The 24552-nt window shown below is 36.2% G+C and overlaps 1 protein-coding gene across 3 annotated transcripts in view; it reads left to right on the top strand.

Moving 5' to 3' along the window:
* COL9A1 (collagen type IX alpha 1 chain) overlaps window positions 1–24552 on the top strand; it is a gene marked incomplete at its 5' end in the record, with an annotated part of 64534 nt that overhangs the window by 23535 nt on the left and 16447 nt on the right. The window contains 16 exons of one of the 3 annotated variants that reach the window (XM_081295630.1): window positions 1106–1159; window positions 2521–2574; window positions 2713–2766; window positions 2897–2950; window positions 3611–3664; window positions 4668–4712; window positions 5963–6016; window positions 6106–6159; window positions 14876–14929; window positions 15548–15619; window positions 16084–16119; window positions 16845–16889; window positions 18209–18241; window positions 21578–21724; window positions 21902–21956; window positions 23727–23915. In XM_081295630.1, the coding sequence (XP_081151756.1) occupies window positions 1106–1159; window positions 2521–2574; window positions 2713–2766; window positions 2897–2950; window positions 3611–3664; window positions 4668–4712; window positions 5963–6016; window positions 6106–6159; window positions 14876–14929; window positions 15548–15619; window positions 16084–16119; window positions 16845–16889; window positions 18209–18241; window positions 21578–21724; window positions 21902–21956; window positions 23727–23915 (1054 nt within the window). Of the gene's footprint in view, window positions 1–1105; window positions 1160–2520; window positions 2575–2712; window positions 2767–2896; window positions 2957–3610; window positions 3665–4667; window positions 4713–5962; window positions 6017–6105; window positions 6160–14875; window positions 14930–15547; window positions 15620–16083; window positions 16120–16844; window positions 16890–18208; window positions 18242–21577; window positions 21725–21901; window positions 21957–23726; window positions 23916–24552 lie in introns of all 3 variants that reach the window. The other 2 variants (XM_081295631.1, XM_081295632.1) reach the window with 2 other exon arrangements.

The following is a 24552-nucleotide window of genomic DNA, read 5'->3' as shown; positions in this document are numbered from 1 at the left end:
TGAATGTAGAATGCCTCTGCTCTGTTCTAGTTTTTAGGGATCAAAGAATTGCAAGGCTCTCTGGTCCCTCTGCTTTCGTTATGTTTTTTTCTTTGATTCTACCTATGTCTGAACCTCCTATCAAAGGTTTCCTAAGTTTTAATTCTTACTGCAGATGCTGTCCACCTGGCTTTCTTGGCCTGACATCTATCCAGTACTCTGACTGCTTTTCATTTATTTTATCATCTCATCTCAACCTGGTTCATTAGGAGGCTGTCTTTTCACTGCAGTTGTCCCTTATGCTTTCTTATTTGCTGTGTAGATGAGAACAAAATTTATAGACAGTTTGTATTTTGTCAAGGAGCATAAGTGGAGAACACCAAAACAATGTATTTTTGTTTTAAAATCACATTTTGATTCTTCTAATGAAAATAAGGGCATGATCTGTACAATACGTAGCCAAGTCAGAGATCATTTTCAGATAATTAGATTTATAAGGCTCTGGCTAATTCTTATGCCATCTCTTGGTAGGGTGGATCTGTCCTTGAGGAAATAGATTGGTTACTTAACGTAAACTGAACCTAACATCAATTCTGAATGGGAGAAGAGATACTCAGGTCTTTTCAACAATTCATTCTTCTGAATCATATGGCTTGACTTTTTATGTCAGATCTTGGGGCGATCCAGAGTGTTGTAAGTTCCTCTCTCAGCTGTGGCACCAGAGTCCTCTAGTTGTAAGGTGGCTCTATGGCCTTCCTCATTAATGAATTCCCACAGGCATTTCTGAGAACCCAGAAGGGTGATGGCCAAACCTCTTTCCAATGGAATTGTCAAGTTGTGTGAACAAGTGATAGTGTTGTAAATTCATGTCAGCAGCTGAGAATGCAGTGTTAGCTTAAAATATCCAGAAGTATATCAAACATTGAGTTTAAATTCTGTCTTATGAGTAGATGTAAACTGTGTTTTCATATCTGAAGCTTCTCATAAAGTACTCCTCAGATTCCCTCTGCATTTCAGGCATAAAAACTTCCTTTTAAACTGGCTATTATATTTCTTTAGAAAGATGGATATGCCCTTAACATACATAACTGATCTTAATTTTATTTCTTCATCTTGTTTTTTTCAGGGTGCTCGGGGCTTAGATGGAGAACCTGGGCCTCAGGGTCTGCCTGGTGCACCTGTAAGTGGTTTTCTTTTTACAAAACCTAACCATAGATTTTTTTTTTTTATTTTAGTAGTAATGGTTTTTTTGCTATATATATACATACATACAAGTATCTTATATAATTAAGATAAAAATGAGTAATAGTTTTATATTTATTTAAAAATTGTAATTAAAATGAGCCTGACTTTTTTAAGCTACAGAAGGGTGTTCCTCTGATTTCATGTTTTTTTCTTATGGAATAAGTCAATAAGTTAAATATTTATGTTTGCTGGTTTTTTTTTTTTGCTTTGGTTGTCATGCTTAGATTCACAGTAATAATTTTATTTCTAGTTCCTGGGTAGTTATATCCTTTTCCTTTTCTATGGTTTATAATCTCATTATTCCATAGTTGTCTTCAATATGTACACTTCTCATTATTGTATTCTGCCTCAAGCCTGTTTTTGGAGGTAAACAGACCAAAAAAAAAAGCCATCCATAAGTCACTTATACCATATAAAAAGTAGAAAAGATGTGAATCAAATAGAATTCATGACTGTCAAGGTCCTTTGGTCTAGTGGAAAAGACAGGATGTAACGCAGTGAACAACTTCAAGATTAAGTGCTAGAACATCTGATAGAGATAGTCCATGTAAGAAGACCTTGTGAAGGTTGACCTGGAAAGCCATTCTAGGTGGGAAAGGCAGCAAAGTATAGGAGGGCACAGTTGGTGGCATGGAATTCATGGGTTATCATAGAGGCTGTCACTGCCTAGGGTGGAGAGGTGTATGGAGAGAATGAGATTGAATAGGTAAGGTAAAACCACCTTATGGAGAATATTTGATGCCAATATAAACAATCAGCAATAACAGGGAGCTATTCAAGATTTTGAAGTAGTGAAGCAACTAAAAAAAAAAAAGCTGAATTTTAAGGAGACGCAACCTCTCACTTATTGCCTATACCATATATTAACATTAGTTGGATAACATTAGTTGGAAACCACTATTGCTGAGTGGGGAATTACATAACATGCAGAAAATATTAGCAACTAACCCAACCCTCAGCCACCATAGCAGTCAATGAATTAGGTAGATGTGGTTACAGATACTGTTACCTATAGTATGGAACTTAATTTATTTTATATATATATCCAAATAGCGTAGGACAATACATGGAAAATGAAAAAAAAGGACATGCAAGTCTCAATTATGCCTATGTCAATATCAATTTTTAAGGTTTTTTTTTTTATAAAAAGATTTCTTGATCTAGGCATCCATTATAGATCAAAGCCATTGTAGTGAAAGAGCAATAGGTAGATAATGTGGATGATGTTTTCTAATTTTAACAGATCTATCAATAAGTAATTTTTGCTTGTGTTAAGAAAATTTAATTTTTATACAGGGTGATCAAGGACAGCGAGGACCTCCTGGTGAAGCAGGCCCCAAGGGAGATAGAGTAAGTCCAAATTAGTCTTTATACTACGAGCATCCTGCTTTTCAGCATCATCTGCTGATTTTGCTTATCTGTTTGACATGTCCTAAATATTGTGATTATTGTCCATGTCTTGTTTATGCTTCTTGTCCTGTCCTACAGGGGGCTCAAGGTCCTAGAGGAATTCCCGGACTCCCTGGACCCAAAGGAGACACGGTATGTCTAGAGCTCTAGTCATCAGGCACATTTTTTCAGTGATTATTAACTTTTAGTAAAACTTTAGAAAATAATGTAGGGATGAAGAATGTGGCTTTTTCCAACAGGGTATTTCTTTGTGTGTCTTTAGGGCTTGCCAGGTGTGGATGGCCGAGACGGGATACCTGGAATGCCAGGAACAAAGGTAGCTGTGTGATTCAGTCACTCATGAATGGGGCTGTTTCTGGCCTGACCAATTGAGCACAGTATTTCCATTACAACATCACCAGGAGATTTATTTAGCTAGCTTTGGTTTTTTTTTTCCCTCCTTTTAATTTTTTTAATCTAGTGTCAAAGAGAAAATTCTTATTAGAATAGTGTACTTATTTGCTTGCTTTTAGGAACACAGGAAAATTGCCCCATCGATGGTAGAAGACTGAGGGATATTATGTTTGTTTTTTTTTTTTTTTTTTTTTTTTAAAGAGAGAGTGAGAGAGGAGAGAGAGTGAGAGAGAGAGAGAGAGAGAGAGAGAGAGAGAGAGAGAGAATTTTTAATATTTATTTTTTAATTCTTGGCGGACACAACATCTTTGTTGGTATGTGGTGCTGAGGATCGAACCCGGGCCGCACGCATGCCAGGCGAGCGCGCTACTGCTTGAGCCACATCCCCAGCCCGGGATATTATGTTTTGATTGAGTTTATGTCCCGTATTCTACCTTGCTACCCTCTTGATGAATTGTAAAAGTCCACATAAGGTCAGCTGTGGGAATAATCCTTTTACTTAAAAAATATATACTCTTTCTTAAAAATAATATAGCAGTTCATATAGGTTCAAAGTGATTAAATGTTTGGTTCCCCCCTCCAGGGTGAACCAGGGAAACCTGGACCTCCTGGTGATGCAGGATTGCAGGGGCTACCAGTAAGTATTTGATTCTTTAAATATTTGTTGGTTTATCCACTTTAAATGTAAAAATGTGGAGGGAGAGACATGTTATGGAATTTGATGAGTTCTGAGGAAAAGATGATGTTTTACTTTAATATTTTTAGTTTTATACTTTTGTATTTTTATTTCCCTGATTAGCTGGTATTCTCTAATAACTATAAGTAGAAAGCTTTAATTTATGTTTTGGATCCCCTCTTCTCTGTTAAGTTTGCTGTCTTACTTATATCATTGCACTAATCCTGAGCTCTGGGCCAGTGCCATGTGTGCCATCCTACCTTTAACCAGTCTTGACTTCTTGTTAGCAGCGTTGAGTCATAAGAGGTTGAGTGCATTCTCTGGGAGACAAGTTATCATTTTTGGATATGTCCCATTTTGAAGCATTCAAATTGATGTTTCACCAAATAAATGTGATTGGAAATTTATATGGAGTGTATTGTATGTATTCTTGACTCTTTGAAGGCAAATCTTTCAAATTAATAAAGGTTATTTGATAATATCAAGGACTAGCCCCCAATGTTAGGACATCTGATACTTTTGAAATAATCTGAGGTTATTAGGACTCCTGGTAACACCAAATCTTAGCCTAGCATCCTTTGGCTTTCTCTCTCTCTCTCTCTCTCTCTCTTTTTTACTATAAAGCCCAGAATTTTCAATAGGCTCTCGTTTTATTCTGTACATAGAACCATGTTATTTCCCTATAGCAGATGTCCTGCTCATAAGAACTCTTGTTGACCTGAAAATGGTACCCAATTCTAGTTTGGAGGTTCATCCTTTAGAGTAGGGTTTGCTTTCAGAGTCTTCAATCTTACACACGAGATTCAGTAAAGTACGGTACTGTGGGTAGTTCTATAACTTTCCAGAGATTGGGACCCAGGTAGTATCTCCCTTATACAGTCTCTCAGCAGTATACAGTGAACTTGGCAGCTCACAGATTCTCAGATGAAGTCATTAAACCCAAATTCCTTGTGCATTCTTTTAGGGTGTACCTGGAATTCCTGGTGCAAAGGGTGTTGCTGGTGAAAAGGTAAAAGACTAAACTTTTAAATTAATATTTTCTTTATTATTTTATTAACATATTTTCTTATAACTTTTAATATTTTAACTGCCTTTTATTTCATATTTAACCCCAGGGAAAAATTAAAAAGTAAAAGCTCTAAGACTTGGAATGCTAATCTTTTCCCCAGTTGCAGAGAGTTGGTTAGACTTTCTTCATAAAAATGTCATCCTTTGTCAGGATGAAACAGGGAAAACTTCATTGTTCCTTACTACTTAAAAAAAGAAGATATTATAAAACCATGTTGACTTGATTCTTAAAAATTTTAATAGGATCAGCATGAGGTAAAAGGGCTCAAAAATGTATTGGAGATGGAAATGGTAAAGACATATAATTAATATTGTGAAATACTGAAAATATACCCATGAATGTTATTAAGATAATTTAGCTTAAACCAAAAAGATATTAGGCACTTGTTCACATATTGGTCAACTTGTTTTTATATTCTATGCATAATTAATGTGCATCCAATTAAAAATAATAGGCGAAGGTCTGGGGATATAGCTCAATGGTAGAGTGCTTGCCAAGCATGTGCAAGGCCCTGGATTTGATACCCAGCATTGCAAAAGAAAAACAACCACAAAACAAACAAAACAAAATACAATAGGTGAAAGCAAAAACTAAAGTGATAGCTTTGCTTTAGAAGAAAATAGATAAAGCATGAATGATATATAAATTGGTCATTGTTAGAGCATGTGAGTACAGACCTTCAATCATAGTGGTCCACAGCATCTTAAGCAGAGGTGGTCCCTAACAGGCAGGCTGTGAGAGATTGATGATAGAGTTGGTCTTTGCAGACATGTATCTTTCCCTGAAGCTTGCTGACAGAGCTTTACTAACAGCACATCCCCTTGTTTCCTCATGTTGACTTGATTCTCAAAAATTTCAATAGTGCTGATGTGAGCTAAAAGGGATCAAAGAAATGTATTGGAGGTAAAAATGGTAAAGGAAGTACATATATAATTAATATTGTGACAAAAGAAAATCCTTGCATTGAAGGGATTCCTTTCAATGAAGGCTAAAGAACTTTCATTTGTTGACATGTGACCTTAAATACATGGTTGGTACTAAACCTGCATTCTGCATCCTCCTGAATTCTCAGTGTGAAATCGGGAGATTAAGGCTATTAAAATATAGGCAATTCCTGTCTGGGTGAGGCAGATTGATGATTAGGCTTACTTATAGTTGGAATTTCTCTGAATGTTGCATTTCATCTTTAGGGAAACACAGGTGCTCCAGGGAAGCCTGGTCAATTGGGAAATTCAGGCAAACCGGTAAGAAGCCTTTTTACTTTTCTGTCAGTTATCCTACTGTTATCAGGAGTTGTTGATTTTTTTTTCTCTGTCTGTCTTTCTCATAACAGGGCCAACAGGGTCCTCCAGGAGAGGTGGGACCTCGAGGGCCCCGGGGCCTTCCTGTGAGTATTCCCTCTCTGCAGGGGCTTCTCTAGTTCCCTGCTGGGCTCTGCCATTTGTTCATCCATGCACAATTGCCTTCTGGTATTTGAGCACATGGTAGTCTAGATGAATGATGAAATGGGAATGCTACTTTGATAGGCAGTATTTCTTTTCAGAAAATGGAAAAAAAAATGAGGCATTTAACAGAGGCACGATGATTGTTTCTGCTCTCATCCCATGTTGAAGGAAATATTTTAGTGCTGTTAAACAACTTTATCAAGGCACAATTCACATACTATGTAATTAACCCATTTAATCAATATAATTTATTGCTTTTTAGCATATTCAGAGTTGTGCAAGCATCACAACAATCAATTTCAGAAAATTTTTCACTTAAGAAAGACATCCTGTACCCATTTAGTCATTCAGCATTTCCTTCCAACCCTTCAGCTCTATGCAACCAGGAATCTATTTTCTGTCTTTATAGCTTCACCAATTCTGGATATTTCATGTATATGGATCCATAAAATATATGACATTTAAAAAAATGCTTGTCTTTTCTCACTTGGCATAATATTTCTATGTTCATCTATGCTGTGGCATGTATTGGTACTTCATTCCTTTTTATTGCTGAATAAATGTTTGGCCATTATGAGTAATGCTGCTATGAACATTTGTCTACAATTTTTTTTTGTGGACATATGTTTTAATTTCTCTTGTGAACACAACACATCTAGGAGTAGAATTATTGGGTCAGATGGTAACTATGTTTAACTTTTTGAAAATCTGCCAGACTTATGTGAAAGTTTATAAACTTGTCTATTTTACAGCAGATACAGTATTTCCTCACTATACACAATTTAACCCTTACAGAGAGAATGTTTAGAACATAAAACATCATGAACTTCAATTTGATTTTAAAAAATGCTCTCTGGTCTTCAGTTATACTTTTTACTTTCAGTCTTCTAGATAAACACAACAAAAAATTCCAAGTGAGAACACAGAAATATTTCTAGATATCATTGCTACTTCTTTTAAAGCATTTCTTAAATACGTTGAATGAAGACTTCATGCTTGAAAGGAATGAATGTTTCCAGCTGTCATGCATGAGAGTGGGATTTTTCCACTTCTTAAAGATGTTTATCAACTGACATCTACCAAGTAGTTTCTTAAAGTTTCTCTGTGGCCAAAGAAACCAGCTTCTACTCCTAATTATGCTCCTTGCTTGCTCAATTCTCGTTTTCTTCTCTTTTACTTAGAACTTGTGATTTTCTAATTAAAATGCTTTCCATAAATAAACTGTAAAGGCACTGAGGTTATAACCAGGTCACATTTCTAAAACAATATAAGATGTTACATGACTAGTGTGGGGAGATTGCACAGTGTGGGAACATTAGAACTTTGAGAAAGTTTACTATTACATCAATTATTCACTATATTGAGCAGAAAGCTGTGTGTAGTATAAGAAACATTGACCAAGCCCCCTGAGTATATCAGGACCATGCATTGACCACAAAAAGCCACATGCAGTAGAGAATGCTTAGCTGGTTGCCACGGGACATATAAAGCAATGAAGAACTAGAAGTAAAGCATCAGATGGGGATTAGGGTAGTTGATTTCCTTATGTGAAGTGAGATGGATCAAGGAAGATGTGTTAATTGGTTTGGGGACTGAGTTTCAGGTTTTGCCTTTTGAATTTCTGTAAGAGTCTAAGTTCTTGCCATTATTTCCTGTCCCTGAGGCTCTAAGTTTTAGCATTGTTCATCCATCACATTTCCCATCTTCAGTTGGACCTGTTGACTTTGTCTTCTTCTCAAGATATCTTATACTTTGCTTTCTACTTCCATTTTCACAACACTGGCTCAGGTCATTACCTATTGCTTGGATCATTACAATTGTCTTCTGATTTGATTTCTCAGCTCCAGTCTTTCCTCTATTACTAGTACTTCTAATAGGGTACTGTTGATACTCTGGGTTGCTTCTTTTCTTCAAGACTCCTGTACATTGCAGGGCATTTTGAATCCATGGCCTCCTCTGTAGAATATCAGGAACATCTCCACAGTCATCAGAACAAACTAAAGTACTGAACATGCTTCCAAAGGCCCTGGGAAATGATGGTGCTCGGTCTCTACACACTACCATGTTAGTCTTTCCAAAGTACAGGTTCCATCATCACTTCTTTTTCTACTTAAAAATCTTCAGTGGTGGGCTGGGATTGTGGTTTATTGGTAGAGTGCTTGCCTGACATGTGTGAGGCACAGTTCGATTCTCAGCACCACATATAAATAAACGAATAAAATAAAGATCTATCAACTAAAAAAAATATTTAAAAAGAAAAATCTTCAATGGATTGCTACTGACCAAAAGAGAAAGTCTAAAGTCTTAGTGTCTAATAACTTCTTAGTTTTAATTCTCATTTCTTTTTTTAAAATTGTTTTTAGTTGTCAATAGATCTTTATTTTATTTATTAATATATGGTGCTGAGGATCGAATCCGGTGCCTCACACATACTAGGCAAGCGCTCTGCCACTGAGCCACCACCCAGCCCCTAATTCTCATTGCAGTCTGGTTCAGATCCTGTGTCAGGTTGGGCTGAATTACATGCAAATTTCCAGATACTCTCCATACTACTCAGCCTGCCTGTTTTCCTTTGTGTCAGACTTTATATTTAGATGGATTTCTTCTCCATTTTCCTGACTCAACAATCCAGGTGCCCACTTAGATGTAATCTAAACATTAATTCAATCAGTTAATGCTTTACTGCCCAGATAGAAGTGATCCCTTCTTATTCTGTACTCTATAACCCTTTACCACTTTGTTCCTCACATTGAGGTGACCGCAGGAAGGCAGAGGCATGTGTAATTCACCTTTGTCTTCTCTACATCTCTTTACTCAGGGCCTGCCTTAAGCTAGTACTCAATAAATATTTCTTGAAATGAATTGAATCGAAGGTATAATAAATCCTGCTATGCTGCTTTCATTGGTAATAATTGACTTCTCACCTGCTATAAATTTTTCAGAAAAATGTCACAATAAGTTATAAATATTATAGTTCTGGACCAATGTTTTAACACCAAATCTTCTTACTGACAGTGCGTTTGTTGTCTCATTTTACATCACCGAGCTTAGTTTTGCACAGAACTTCACGCATTTTCTACTATGCTTCACAAATTTGGTCAGTTTTTTCCTGCAACCCTCAAATCAAGTAGAAAGAGAACATATTTCTAGTGTTTCCTAGGAGTGAGTCTTTGAAATTAAGTGATATACCCATCAACCTTTGCTAATTCACGGTAAAAAGTATTATTTAAAAAATTTGCCCCCTCCAGTGATTTTATATAAGCAATTATATCTGCCGCTTGGATCATGCTCTGACTTTCTCCATCTTACCACTCATGGTTTATACTTGATCTGAGTTTCCTGGCTCAGAGTAGCCTGGCCTCTGATCCAGTTCTATTTTCCAGTGGTTCTTAGTCCATGTCTGTCTATCCGGCTTCTCAGAACTTGCCTGTGCTTTGCTAGGTGGATTGTTTGCTCTCATGGTTCTGATTGGGGTGAGCAGTGATCAGCTTTCTGAAGACCATATACTCTAAGAGTATAGAAACCTGTTGCATTTCTCTTCAAGTCCTTCACTCCAACCAACCACAACACAATATCCTTAAACACAGAGGTCCCTGTCTGGTATGTTGTTGAATTATCTGAGCTGCCAACCCTCCATCCCACCTAAGCTTTGGCAATAATTTGTGAAACTGATGTTGTGTGTGATGTTTCGATTTTAGACAGTGTGAGGGAATATTTAAACCTTAACTAGAAGAGAAATAAAAATTGTATACTGTTATAAAATTATCACTTTTAAAGTTATCATTTTAAAATCATTTTTGAAGTTATCTTTGATAACAAACATAAAAGTTATTATTGCAGTAGAACTAACATGATGTTCCAATGTTAATATGAAAATGGATTTGCAAAAGCAACAGAGTAAAGAAATCATGATTGATCTTCTGGGCTCATCAGCATCCTTTTTGCCAGAGAGAGGCACTTAGTGTATAGAATTGGCTAAGTGTAGTGATTTATAATTTTTCACTTCTAAAATTGGTGAGGTACTAAAGATAGTATTCATTCTGCAGCTAGTTAGCATTTTGGGTAATTCAGCAAATGTGACAGTCATTACAAGTTAGAATGTGATGGAATAAAATCCATTATTTTTAGAAATAATTCTGGCAACATAAGTATAATTAAATTTTCTGATTTTCCTGTGATCTTTCAAATGTCTAATAGTTCCATTTCAAAAGTGGAGCCTTCAGCTTGAATTATTTGTCTGTATTTAGGAAAAGTAGCACCCAATGCTTGTTTATGAAGAAGGTGCCTGCTTGGTGATCAGTGATGTTGACAGACACCAGAGACATGAAGACTAGAGACAGTTTTTTCAAGCAAAAAAACTGCTTTTAAAGAGATTGTTTTAGTAAGCCTTTCTCGGTTCTGTGACTAAAGGACCTGACCAGCACAATTATAGAGGAGGAAGAGTTTATTTGAGGATTCATGGTTTCAGAGGCCTTAGTTCAGAGATGGCTGGCTCCATTCCTCAGGGCTTAAGGTGAGGCTGAACATCATGGAGGGAGACTGTGGCAAAGGGAAGCAGCTTACATCATGGTGATCAAGAAGCACTCTCCAGACACAAATATATACCCAAAGCCACACCCCAATTCCCACTTCCTCCAGCCACACCCTACCACTTTAGTTACCATTCAGGTAATCCCTGTGGGGGGCTTAAATCACTGACTGGGTTAAGACTCTTACAACCCAATCATTTCTCCTCGGAAACCTTCTTGCATTGTCTCACATGTGAGCTTTTAGGGGACATCTCACATCCAAATAATAACAGAGATTAAGAAGATTTGAAAGGCAAAGAAAACTTAGTTAAACATTTTGTTAAAAAACTTGTGTGATTTCTTTAGCAATTGACTGGGATAACAATAATAACTTAACACTTCTAGAGGGCTGGTAATGAGCCAGGCATTGCTTTAAATCATTTATGTATCTTATTCAGTTCTCACAAAACCCCTATGAGGCAGATACTGCTTTTATTCCATTTTATAGATGAGAAAGCTTAGGCACAAAGAAGTTAAGTTACTTGCCTGAAATTATGAGGTGATGTCTGGAAAAGCCTGTTTTAAACGTCGCAATTGGGACCACATTCATAACTTCATCTCCTCACTCTTCATGCCTCTGCAGCATGTTTTATAGTTGTGGTTTACTTGCCAAATTATGACGCAACTTTTGACAATTTGTCAAACAACATAAACCCAAACAGATTCCTAGGTCTTACCCCAGACCCAGAATCAGGAGCAGAGAGGGCCAGATAACCATAGGGCATGGAGGATGGAGTGGTGAAGGACATCCAGTGCAATGTCTTGCTGAAGAACTCAGGGACTCGGTCATAGTTGGGATAGTGGGTTTGCATCTTTTTAAAAACCTTGATTAGTATCTTAAATAGGATGAATTGGCAGATGTGCCTGAACTTGTGAGAGATGTACGTGAAAACAGAGCATCCAAAAGAAACATGGAGTCCTTTGTTATGGTCTCTCATTTCTATTGATAGAAGTTTGCCTTTATTCTGGCTCCTTTTGAGTCTTTTGTTATGAACAGGAAATTAATCTCTCTCTCTCTTTCTCTTTCTCTCATTTATTTATTTTTTTGAGACACAGTCTTGCTATTTTTCTCAGGATGGTCTGGAACTCCTGGGCTTAGGAGATCTTCCCACCTCAGCCTCCTAATAGCTGGACTATTAGTTGCTCCATTACACTAGCTTTCTAATCAGAGCTCTTGTTGTCATGGGCCTGTAAATATCAGTCACTGTGAAGACTAGCCATTCCCCTGTCAGCCTCCAGTGCCCATTCCTGAGAGTGGGGTTATCTCCACAGCTGCCAGACTTAAGAGATTTATCATTTATTTAGCATACTTATGGTAGTCAGGACCATGGCTAATTACTCCTGGTAAAATGTGTTTAGATGAATCCATGTTTTTAGAGATTACTATTTATGTTTTGACTACTCATCTTTATCTTAGCTTCGTAGATGAACTTCCAGAATTTCAAGAAGGAATTCAGGTTTTTGAAGTACACAAAAATTGCAAGAATGACCATCAGATAATCTTGCCTTAATACTTTGTTCATAAATGTTTGGTCACTGTTGTGAAAATAAACAACACTGTTTTTCACAGAGGGATGAATTCTATAGAAATACCTACATTTATGGGCATGGTGGTGCATGTCTGTAATACCACCAACTTGGGAGACTGATTCAGGAGGAGTGCAAGTTCAAAACTAGCTTCAGCAACTCAGTGAGACCCTGTCTTAAAATAAAAATGAGTGATGATGTAGTTCAGGGATAGAGTGCCCCTGAGTTCAATCCTCAGTACTTCAAGAAAACAAAACAAACTGAAAAAACCATTTAGAATGGCCAAGGTTTTATAAGATGGAAGAAAATTAAAATGAAGAATCACATGTTGTCTGTGTAGTAGCAGAGGAGCCCATGCCCACAATGTCACTAGTCCTTCTCCTGGTCCTCTGTGTTGGGCTCACGTGGGTACACAAGCTCAGCAAAGCAGGCTGTCAATTGTGGGGGCTCTGAGATATTCCTAAGGCCTTCCACTGGCTTGAAAATGCTTAGGAAGTGAAAAATAAAAACTTAAGAAAAGCAGAGAAAATAAGTGTCCAGCAGAGAAAATCTTTGTCTTTGGAAGATAATTGATCCTACAAAAAAGGTTTATACAATCCTACATTTTAATTTAGTCTTTTGGTTCATGGAAAGGAAGTTCACTAATCTTCTCTATTTTACATAAGATAGCATAATGATTCATTTATTTAGAAGTGAATACTTGAGGTTTTTGTCAAGAACTAAGCTTTCTTCTGATATTATAATTTTCCCATCAATGACTATCAATTATTTGTGAATTAAAGTCATGTCTTTTTTTAAAAAAATATTTATTCTTTAGGTATAGTTTGACACAATGCCTTTATTTTATTTACTTATTTTTATGTGGTGCTGAGGATTGAACCCAGGGCCTTGCACATGCTAGGCCAGCGCTCTACTGCTGAACTGCAACCCCAGACCTAAAGTCATGTTAACTCAATGACATTTAGGATACTAATTATAATGGAGTTGAGAAATTATGTAAAAATGTCAACAGAGTAGATATACTGAAGAAAATCTGTTTTGAACTTTGAAGTTCTAGGCCAAATTAATGGTGTAGAATCCAATCTTTATAGATGGCTAGAAGAATCTATTGAAAATCTGGTTTTCGTCTAGATTGACATACTTCCAGCATCCATCCTCACAGGGTTCTGCCTTTGACTTCCAAAAGACTCATGAGGGTGAAATACCAATGATCATTCAAAAGTCATATACCAGTCAGGTTGTTAATATAAACATTTTTGAAAATTTTGACACACTTAGTTTAAATTACCTATAAGTCATATGAAATGACTACTGTGAAATTATAGCTCATAGCCACAGACTGTTGTAATTTGGCCAACTGTTCTTAATTCTTTAGGGAAATTGAAAATTCAGAAGGTTATGGATTTTGAAACCTGCTTAATTAAAGAAGAATGAATAGCATATGGGTCAGGACAGAATAATCTTTTTATATACTTTTTATTATTTTATTTATTTATTTTTATGTAGTGCTGAGGATCAAACCCAGGGCCTTGCATGTGCTAGGCGAGTACTCTACCACAGAGCCACAAATCATTTATAAATATTAAGCATGAAAGTGAAGCTGTCATTTGAAAGAAAAATTAACTTAGAATAGTTGTTTTATTTTTATGTACACCATCCAGGAAATGTGATTGTTTACCCAGTAGCCTCAATGTTCAGCTTAGTTGAACACATGTTAGAAATAAAACAAGCTTTTACCAGACTGCATAAAAATGTATGAAGTTCTTGGTAAAAAAAAAAAAAAAAAAGTTAAAAAAAAAGTTGAAGAGTTCATGTGTCTCCTTTTCTCAAAAGTTTTGAGATTCAAATAAAAATTTGAAAACTTAGATTTTTACATAAAAAACTAAAATTGGCCCATAAAAAATAAAGTTAGTGTTGCTTTTTTAGTTTTCTTCATCATGAATTGCACCTTTGAAGGTCTGTTTATCTTTGTACCTAATATTTAGAGCAAGAATGAGTAAAAGTAAATTTTATCTCAGAGACTTTATATATTTTTACCATCTGTGTCTTTTTGAGGTTGCAATAATAATTTAAAGGTAAACATCTCTATCTTGTGCTTCCTTTTTTCACTCTTTTTGAGGTAAGAGAGCATTTGCCAAATGTTGCTTCTTAAACCAGAAAATTTATTCTGTGTTTCAGATATTGAAGAATTCCAAATATGTACTTAATGCCTCAAGAACATATAGTCTAAGGGATAAAACATGTATATAATTAGTCATAATATAAATCAGAATGTCATTTAGAGGCTGACAATTATTATTTGACATTTCATGTATATGAGTCAGATATTCCCAGTGGTCTTAGCCACAGTGGATAGTATTAGGGTGCCCAGTGAAAGATGCACACAGGGGATTGTGTAGGTGGTCCATGTGATGGTCTCTGCCTACAGTTGATGGATAGGGGAATAGTTTGATGACTTATATTGAAACAAAAGCTTAGGTAAAATGTTATTTTATTTATATGGTAATGAAGTGTTTGATTTTGGCCACATGCCTAGTTGACAGTGATATTTGTGTTTTCACAGGGCAGCAGAGGGGAAACAGGACCCGTAGGATCCCCAGGTCTACCAGGTAAACCGGTAAGTAATATTTCCAATATGCAGACATTTGTATGCTTTCTCCAAAACAGAGTACATTACAAAAAAACAAGCCAGTAGAGAAAAACAATTGACAAAGGGTCATTTAATAAGTTATATTTTATTTCCATTGTTATGTGAATGTGTGGAAATGTTAATGTGACATTTTAAATTATACATAGGATATCCTCAGAGGGTTTTAATGAGAACAGTTTGTAGTATACATTTTAAAATCCAGAGAGACATGAAGTGCCACCTTTGGCCTCTGGTTATTCTTGGAATTCAGGAGGACTGTAAGTGAATGCTGTCTTTGACTTCTTGTGCTGTGCTTGTTTACACAGCAAGAGAAGCAGCAGTGCCACTGCAGGGGCTTGGCTGAAAGAGCCCACTGTTGCAAGGAGTGCAAAGAGAATTGAGGACTTCAGGTGGGAGGGAGGGCAGAGAGGACTGGCCCCTCTTCTCCTGAGAAGGTGGGAGAGAGGCAAACCAGAGGACCAGAGTTAAACCGACCACAGTGCATCTATTTTAGATATGAGTCAACACACCCAAGGCCATGTCTGGCTTGTGAGCTTCCAGCATTGCAGTGACAGTGACTCTAGGGACTTTGTGTTTGTTTTCCAGGGATCTTTTGGTAGCCCTGGCCTCCCTGGCTTGCCTGGGCCTCCTGGACTTCCTGGAATGAAAGGAGACAGGGTAAGATGTCCAACACTGCAGAAAGTTCCTTATTTGGAAGGGTGATTTGTATTATGTGGAGAAAGCAAGGCTACTTTTGGCTCAGTGAAGAACTTTCCTAGAATTTATCATAGAGTTATCAAAAAAGGTTAAGAAGCAAAAACAGAAAGAAAAAATAAAAAGCCTGAGAAAAATAAACATTTCAGTTGTGATCATGCATTCTATTTAGTTCTAAATTTACAGTCCTGTTAGCGAATTGTATATGGATGTGATCCTACAATGCCCTCAGTTACCAGAGGTTTTTGAGACAATTGGAGCATTTTCAGGTTTTCCCTGGTTCTTGTTGGGAGGTGAGGAGTGAAGTTCTCTCCAGTCACGTTTTCCACACTGGTGCTTATCCATGAGCCTAGAATGTGGGTTGGTTCATTTGAAATTACATAAACAGCTCAAAATATTTTAAAAGGCCTATATTTTCTTCATCACAGGGTGTATTTGGTGAACAAGGTCCAAAGGGTGAACAGGTAAGTTTTAATACTCGATTAGTATGAAACGCAGTGTTTGAAATGTGCCATGTCACAACCAGGAGGGACTGGCTTGCTTATGGATGTGATTAAAACAGTGGAGACTTGCAGCTTTTTCTTGGTGTGCGGTAGACTTATCTGTTTCCATAAGCTGGAGCCAATGACTGCTCTATCTCCTGGACTTTATACTGTTCTCCCTTTGGAAAGAGTAGCCCTGTCTCTGACTCACCAAGTAGAACTCTACTTACTTAGTAAACTCTAGTTACTTATGTCTGAGGGAGCCTTCCATGGGCACATCATAATGTTTAAATTTTTCCTGATCAAAACCTCAGCAAATATTTTATGCATGAGTTATGCTTATCATTTTCCTTGGGCTCCTTTGTCTCTTCTAAGAGTCCTTTTCTAGGGGTTATTGATTACAAAATTGTTACATAGGGCTGCTAATTTAATTTAGTAAATTGAATTAAATTCAATTAATAGTTGAAATTCAATCTCAACTTCTGGTTTCTCTCTAGACCATTTTTTGTTGTTGTTGTTGTTGATGTTGTTTTGTTTTGTTTTGGACTAGCAATCTAGATTGGAAAACCGCTGCCAGCATTTTATACTGCTGCATGATCCTGGGAGTATCTGGGCATGTGTGAATGATTATTAATGTTGACCGGAAGTTGACCCATGGGACTAAGAGACTAAGAATTTAAAATGTTATCTCTTATTTTAATTTTTAGGGTGCTTCTGGTGAAGAAGGTGAAGCAGGAGAAAGGGGTGACCTTGTAAGATTTTTTTTTTTCTGGTTAATGAAGTAACTTTACAGATTTTGAGCTGTAGTGGAAATGTGTATTATTTTTCTTCTTTTCTGACATTGTTTTGTTCTAACCACCTTCTTCAAAAGCTAAGATGTTTCTTCTCTGAGTTAAAAGACTCTCAAGATTGTAGCCAAGATCAAATAAAGCAGAGAGAAAACGGCCCACACTTGATAAATCTGACTTGAAACTTTTGGAAAATTCCTCTATAGATGGTGAATTTTCTTGTGGTTTTGTATCTATACATTCAAGGTGATTCTTATAGGACTATATGAAAGTCTATGAATGGTGCCTATCATGGAAATAAAATTGAACATTTATTATAGTTAGGAAGCTGAGGCTTACAAATGTGACCAAGGGCACTCTCTCTACTCTGAAACCCTCCAAAGAAGTGACCTCCACCTCCAAAGAGTGACACTGCTAAATCTCCAGAAAAGCAATAAGATAAAGTTATCTTTACTGCTAGAACTGCTTAGTTTGCTGGCTCATCACTATAGTTTTGACTATGTTTTGGTCCTTTGGGGTCAAGGTGATAGATTTCTCATGAAATAGAGTTAGAGAGCTTTTAGTACAGAAAAAAGTTCTGATAATGTTGTTTTATTCAAATTTTCAGGATTTAGAGTAAATGTAAATGTAATATCTGAATTGCATAACGCTTTCTAATTGTCAAATAAATTCATAGTAGAATTATTCTATTTGATTTTCTGTTGAGTTTGTTCACTTTTTGGACTAAGAACTTTTAAAATAATTCTGTTTGTAATGGAGATGAACTGGTGTGCTAACATTTGAGCTGAATTCATATCTAGAATTAATTATGGGAGATTTTAATATTTTTTAAGCCTAAAAGCTTTCCTATTTTGTTTGTAGTCTTCTGGGGATAAATTTAAAAATTTTGTTTGAGTTACAAAAATGCAGTTTTAATAGACATGTTTAAATGCCTGTTTTGTTTTAAAACTGAATGTTATTCTCTTCGGACCTACACATTTCAATTTTTGATGCCTAGTATTTTAGATCTGGATAGAACCTTGGAGAACTCTGATTCAACCCTGTTATTTAACAGATCATTTAACCAAAGGCTGGGAGGTTTCCTAGCTCACACAGGGTCACAGAGTTAAATAGCATAACTGGGCCTGGAATACAAATTTTGGATTTAATATTTTTCTGCAGCACCAGGGTTAATCTGTTCATGGTTTTCTATACTTCAGCAGCACAATAGACTTTTTAATGTTTTTAGGAAGCTATCAAATGTGAATATATTGTTCTAATATAATTTTGTTTTATTGATTTAGGGAGATATAGGATTACCAGGCCCAAAGGGATCTGTAAGTATAACAAATAACAATGTTATACAAAATTAAAAATATCAATAAACCTATAAAAATGTAATGCTCTGCTTTATAAAATCATTCTATAAAATTCAATTCTTAAAGGACTTACCTTCAAGAAAATAAATGTCTAAATTTATTCTTTAGGTAATGGATTAATCCAATCAAAAAATTCACAGTTATGTAAATGGATCTACCTTTTCAACTAGCCACTCTAAAGAATTTTTTTTTTCATATTATAAATGTCTCAATGAATGTTACATGGTAATACTGTAATTTCCTCCCCAAATGGGTCATTTTTAAATAACTGACTTGTACTTTGTGGTGACAAGAGTATAATTGAATTTCATTGGCAGTTACACTACTACAAAACATTTCAGTAATTTTCTTAATCTCCTGCGTGTTCTAGTTGAGGAAGTAATATAGAGGCATAACACATAAGATAATATAATAGGAAAATATTAAAACTAGAAAATGATCTTTTGTTAAATCTTGCCATTTTACAGAAACTAATGTCCTCAGAGATTAGATGTGTTTAGAATTATAGATCTAATTAGTAGAAACCTGAGGTGATTTGCTAATTTAAGAGGAATACACATTTGATACACTTAGAAGCTTAAAAAATATAAGGAAAAAATATGAAGCTCAGATTTCAATCTCAAATGCCACTACCACCAGCTTCTAGTTAACTTGCAAGTCTGTCTTTTTTCTGAAATATTCCCCACTTTTCAGTGTCTATCCAATCAATTATCCTCATGGCAGTCAATATAATCTAAATAAAAAAGGTAAAACCCACCATGTAACCCTCTTTTGCTGAAAATCCTTCAAGTATAACATTTTATAGAACAAAATCATTGTTTAGCATGGTATATGAAGCCTTTGATGAAGTGTTCTTTGCTTCTCTAATCTCATCTTGTACATTTTGGAATTTCATCCATGTGCAGTTCTTTTTTACAGGCCATGTCATGTCATGTCATGCTGTTTAGTACTTTCTCTATTTTCCTAGTCTGGAACACACTCCTCCTTCCTTAGAATTGTTACCTCCTATTAAGTAACTTAATTTTCACAGGAAAGACCCACCCAGTCTTGGGCTCTATGCACACTACTGAAATGGATCTTTCCACATTATATTAACTACCTGTCTCTAAACATCAAGTGTCAAGTGTCATTTTATGACAAGAATTTTTGAAAAAAAATGGTTTAGGACTGAACAAAATGTAAAGTGTAAATCTTGATAGAATGTAGTAATAGAAATCCTATGTCACTATGGATATTTTCAATAAAGTTCAATCGAAAGAATTAAAGTTATAAAAGAAAAAAAGCCAATCACAATGTAGTGATCAATATAAGTTAATTGCATTCTAATTTGGTACACTGTTAGGAATTAATATAATTAATTCATCTGTTCTTCTCTACCCCTCCCTACTTATATCTGACACTGCCCAGGATGAAATTGAACCATAGTGTCCCAGAATCAGGGGAAATAGTTACCAACACAAAGATTTCACTCCCTTCACTGAATTCAGCATATTTGAACTTGTTAAGTATGATATGTCTTTACCCTAATTTCTACTTCATTGTACTGCTCCTCAACTGAGGAATTATTTCCCAAAGCTCCAGGGCCCTTATGATGTCTTGGTCATATTAACCTTTGATCTGTCCATCAAAAAACTTCCTGTTTCTTATTCTAGCAATATTTCAACCATTGCCAGCAAATTGATCTCTTTATTTTCTGACAGTTCTTTAGTTCATTTCTGAGCTCATTTTGGCTTCTCCTTAGGTTGTTTTAGAAGTTGTTATAGTTTTGCACTTGAGCACCTGACAATTCTGCAGACTTCCATAGTATATATTTAGCTTTGCTCATTGACACTGTCTTTCAGGAAGTCTTTTAAGTCATAATTTCTTTATAGAATCAATCTTGGCAAGTTGGCTTAGATGAATATCAATTATTTTTGCATGAAGTTGGAAAAATCACACTTGCCAAGCTTTATTTGGATGCCTAGTGAAAGCATTGCTTTATCACCTTCTTCACTTGGGTTTAAAATATTTGAATATTTGAAAGAGTTAGCTCTTCTTAGATAAATGCTGCATATGAAAAAAGGCAGGTTGGAGTTGCTTACATATATTCACATCTTGAGCACTAGCATTCCCTTGTTGCCTACTGCCCTATTATCTTCTCATTCTTATTTCCTACAACAGTATGTTATAGCAACTCTGCCACAAATTCCACCAGAAGAATGGAAAAATTTTAGTTTCTCTCTCTCTCTCTCTCTCTCTCTCTCTCTCTCTCTCACACACACACACACACACACACACACACACACACACAGGATTAATTAATTCTTTTTAAAAAGCAGTTAATGTAGATGAGGATTCTTTTAAATGCTTTTAGTGATCTGCTCTCAGGAAAAAAGCCAAAGTTATATATGTGTTTATTGTGAATAAATAAGGGGTTTATTTTTAAGTTTTTTTAATATTTAGAATTTAATTTTAGGAAGAACTGTGAACTTACACTTGCTTTTTAAAAATAATAAATTTTTTAGTTATATTTGGACACAACACCTTTATTTTACTAATTTATTTTTATGTGGTGCTGAGGATGGAACCCAAGGCCTCACACATGCTGGGTGAGCGCTCTATTGATGAGCCACAACCCCAGCCCTGCACTTGCTTTTTTGGCCCCGTATGTTAAATACACATTTTAAGTGTATTGACTTAGTTCATGTTAGTATTTTGTAATTTCTGAATATACCTAGTATCTTCAGATTAGCCAAAAAAAAAAAAAGTTTAAAGGCTGAATAATATATATTCGTGAAGATATCTTTATGTTTTGCTACATTGCTGACACTCAAATAGCATGTCTTATAGGAACTCAGTGGGGTTTCTGGGGGCCAGATAATGCTAACAGGCCTTATGACAAACTAATTTGCAGGGCCTGGGCAGGTGTGTGGAACACATGCTTAGATTGTACAAGGCCTTAGGGTCCATCACCAGCTCCAAAACAAAATAATAAAACCCAAAACACAGCTAATTTGCTCTTAGGAAGTGGCTTGAGGTATGAAAGTCTTTAAAATATATTATTCCAGTGAAGATTTTGGAATAATAATAGTAAACAATACAGATTTTTAATAGTTTACTAGAATTGAGGTTCTCAGAGACTGATGAGTTGGTGGTGGTATTATGTGTCTGCATCTTGTGGTAACTTCTTACAGGGGACCTCTTAGGAGATAGAATGTAGGAAACCCCAAATTTCATGTAAGTGTTTATATTAGTAGTAAGCAGACACAGTCCTTGTGTCTCGCCCTGGTTTTGTAGTGTACTGTTTTGTTGCAGATGGGTAACCCTGGGGAGCCAGGATTGAGAGGACCTGAAGGAAGTCGGGGGCTTCCTGGAGCAGAAGGACCAAGAGGACCTCCTGGACCCCGGGGTGTGCAGGGAGAACAGGGTGCCACTGGCCTGCCTGGTATCCAGGGCCCTCCGGTGAGTGTCCCTGTGGAAGCTCCATCCCATAGCATTGGGGCTAGACTAGATCTTAGCTCCTTAGCAGCAAGTAAATATAGCCACCTGGGTTCCTGGCAGAGTCTGTCGGTTTACAATTTAACAATGTTCTCTTTATGGTTCTGTGGATAAACTGCCTTTTTTTTTTTCCTGTCCCAGGGTAGAGCACCAACAGATCAGCACATTAAGCAAGTTTGCATGAGAGTCATTCAAGGTAAATAAATCACAATGGTTAAACTTTTTCCATCATAAACTCTTGCTTCTTAAGACTTTATTCTTATAGATGTGCACGGGTAAATAACTGTGGCTTTTTGTGTGCTTTAAAGGTGGGACATTTTGAGTAATCTTAATGACAATTTCTTTTTATTCAGTTGTTGCTATCTGCACAACTTATATCCTCAGAATAATTACTTTTGTGTTAGCCTGCTTTCTTTTCCTTTTTTCTCTTCTTTTTCTCCTTCTCCCTCCCCCTTCCAGGGGATAAAGATAATTTATAAGAAAGTACACACACGCGCGCGCGCGCGCACACACACACACACACACACACACACCCCTTTCCTTTGAATACAAATTCTCAGGTGTTTCTCCTTAAGATCCTATCACTTAGTGTGTATCTAGAATTGCCTTACGAACTCTCTAAATAATTTGAGAACTAAATGCCAGGCTCTATGCTTATAAGGAACCTAAGGATATTATTTCTACTTATGTAAAATATATGTAAAAAAGCAATGACTAGCATTTTCCCAAAATGACAGTGTATTATAACATTTGTTAATCTTTATCTGCGTTCACCTATGGCTATGGCAATGGCTGTTCCAGAGCTGGCCTACTTATCAAACCATACAGGAAATGAAGATGCACAAAGATACCTTGTAACTGAGGGGATCCTGTAACATTGGAGCCTTCTAACAAAATTATGTTATTTGGATGTAACCACCTCTTTGCTGAAGAAATTCTTTTTTTAAAATTTTTTTGTATGCTGATTAGATAGTTTAGTGTGTCTAATAGACTTGTAGAGTTTTCCAGAATGAAATGGAAAGAAATGAACACTTCTATATTTGAAAACAACATAGGCCTCTTCATTGCAGACATTTTATCTTGAAAGTCTGTTTCAGTTTTGAGCATTACATGTCAAGAAAATTATGGTTTTGTGCTTACTTGAATAAAGCAAATTTAGAATATTCACATTTAAAGAATTTTAAAATGCGGGCTAGAAAATTGGTTCCAACTCATATTCTCCTTAGAATCCTAAAGCTTTAAGAAATATTACAGTCACATATTTCCTTTAGAGCATTTTAAGGGGGAGATTTTCTTGTATTCTGTGGATTTAGTGGGTGATTCTGAATCTATTTAATGGTTCCTGAGAAAGGCCACACAGTTATTAATTTTTAAGACAGACTGTGACCATTCCCAAGAAACAGGTTATATTTTAATGATTGTTGTCTATTCCAAGCATGAAGAAAAAAATGGAGGGGAAGAATTTATAAGAAGCTATGAATCCTCCTGATATTTCAGGTTATGTAATATTTTCAAACCAAAAAGCCTTTTAGTTTTTGACACTAGGTCCCAAATGGTCTGAATACTAATTTTGGACAGTGCCCTTGGCTTTTAAAAAGCTTTTGGACAACACTTCCACCCTTGCTAAGAAACCCATTGTTCTTCCTATCCTGGGTTTTCAGATACCCAGTTAGGATTCAAGTGACTCACTCATCCTTGCAGAACAATGCTGGTCCCCAAGCCCTGCACTTCAAGCTCTTGCCCTTGTCTCAAAACAGGAGGACCAAAACTATCAGGAGAGCTGAATACAACAGCACCAGTGACACTTCCTGGCAGACAGTCCTTGGAAATAGTCTCCCAACTGTATTCATTTCCTACCCCCAGTTTTGAAGTTTCAGAAAAACAAGGCACTTGGAATACCTCTCTCTTCATTTGAGTCACTTTCATGTTTCTGACTTTTCTGGGTTATTCTGTTTATTATTTTTAGAGCATTTTGCTGAGATGGCTGCTAGTCTCAAGCGTCCAGACTCTGGTGCCTCTGGTCTCCCTGGGAGGCCTGGTCCTCCTGGCCCCCCTGGTCCCCCTGGAGAGAATGGTTTCCCTGGTCAGATGGGAATTCGTGGCCTCCCTGGCATTAAAGGTCCCCCTGGTGCTCTTGGTTTGAGGGGACCTAAAGGTAAGTGGTTTTGTCCAGGTAGAACCTGGGAACACACATTGCCTTTTTTTTCAGTTGTACAATGTATATCCATCCAAGTTCAAGGAAGTCCTGCTTTGCTCATATCTGGTGAGACAAGATGTATATTATTCTCTTTTACAGTGGTGATGATAAAGATTTGAAAACTCTTATTTTCTTTTGATGCTGCTGTACCACAACAGTAGACTAAATACTACAATTAAGCTCCCCTGACTTTTAGTTCTCATTTTGCTCAATTATACTCTGCTTCAATCACAGTTAGTTCAAAACAAACCTTACAGGATCAGGTAAGGGATCATTCAAATACAAAAAAAAAAAAATTTTTTTTTGAGACTCTAAAGTCATGGTAGAGCTCTTCTAAAATGGCAACCATCTTACAATGTATGTATCTGTTACTTAAACTAACAACATTTGCTAGCAGAACATAAGCAAAATTACATCATGAATTGGAGCTCTCTCTCTTCAAAAGTGGCATTGGATATTTACTTTTGATTTTCCCTCTGAATCAAACTGTAATCTTTAATAGATTTGTTTCTTCCCTTTTATTTAAAACAAAACAAAAAAATCCTTGCATCCAATATTTTGCAGAAAAACCACAGGTTGTGAGTGTGTAAGATAT

The sequence above is a fragment of the Spermophilus citellus genome (assembly GCF_964194105.1).
Source record: "Spermophilus citellus genome assembly, chromosome: 5".
Lineage (NCBI taxonomy): Eukaryota > Metazoa > Chordata > Mammalia > Rodentia > Sciuridae > Spermophilus > Spermophilus citellus.
Note: the sequence above shows the minus strand (reverse complement) of the source record. Positions and strands in the feature narration are given on the sequence as shown.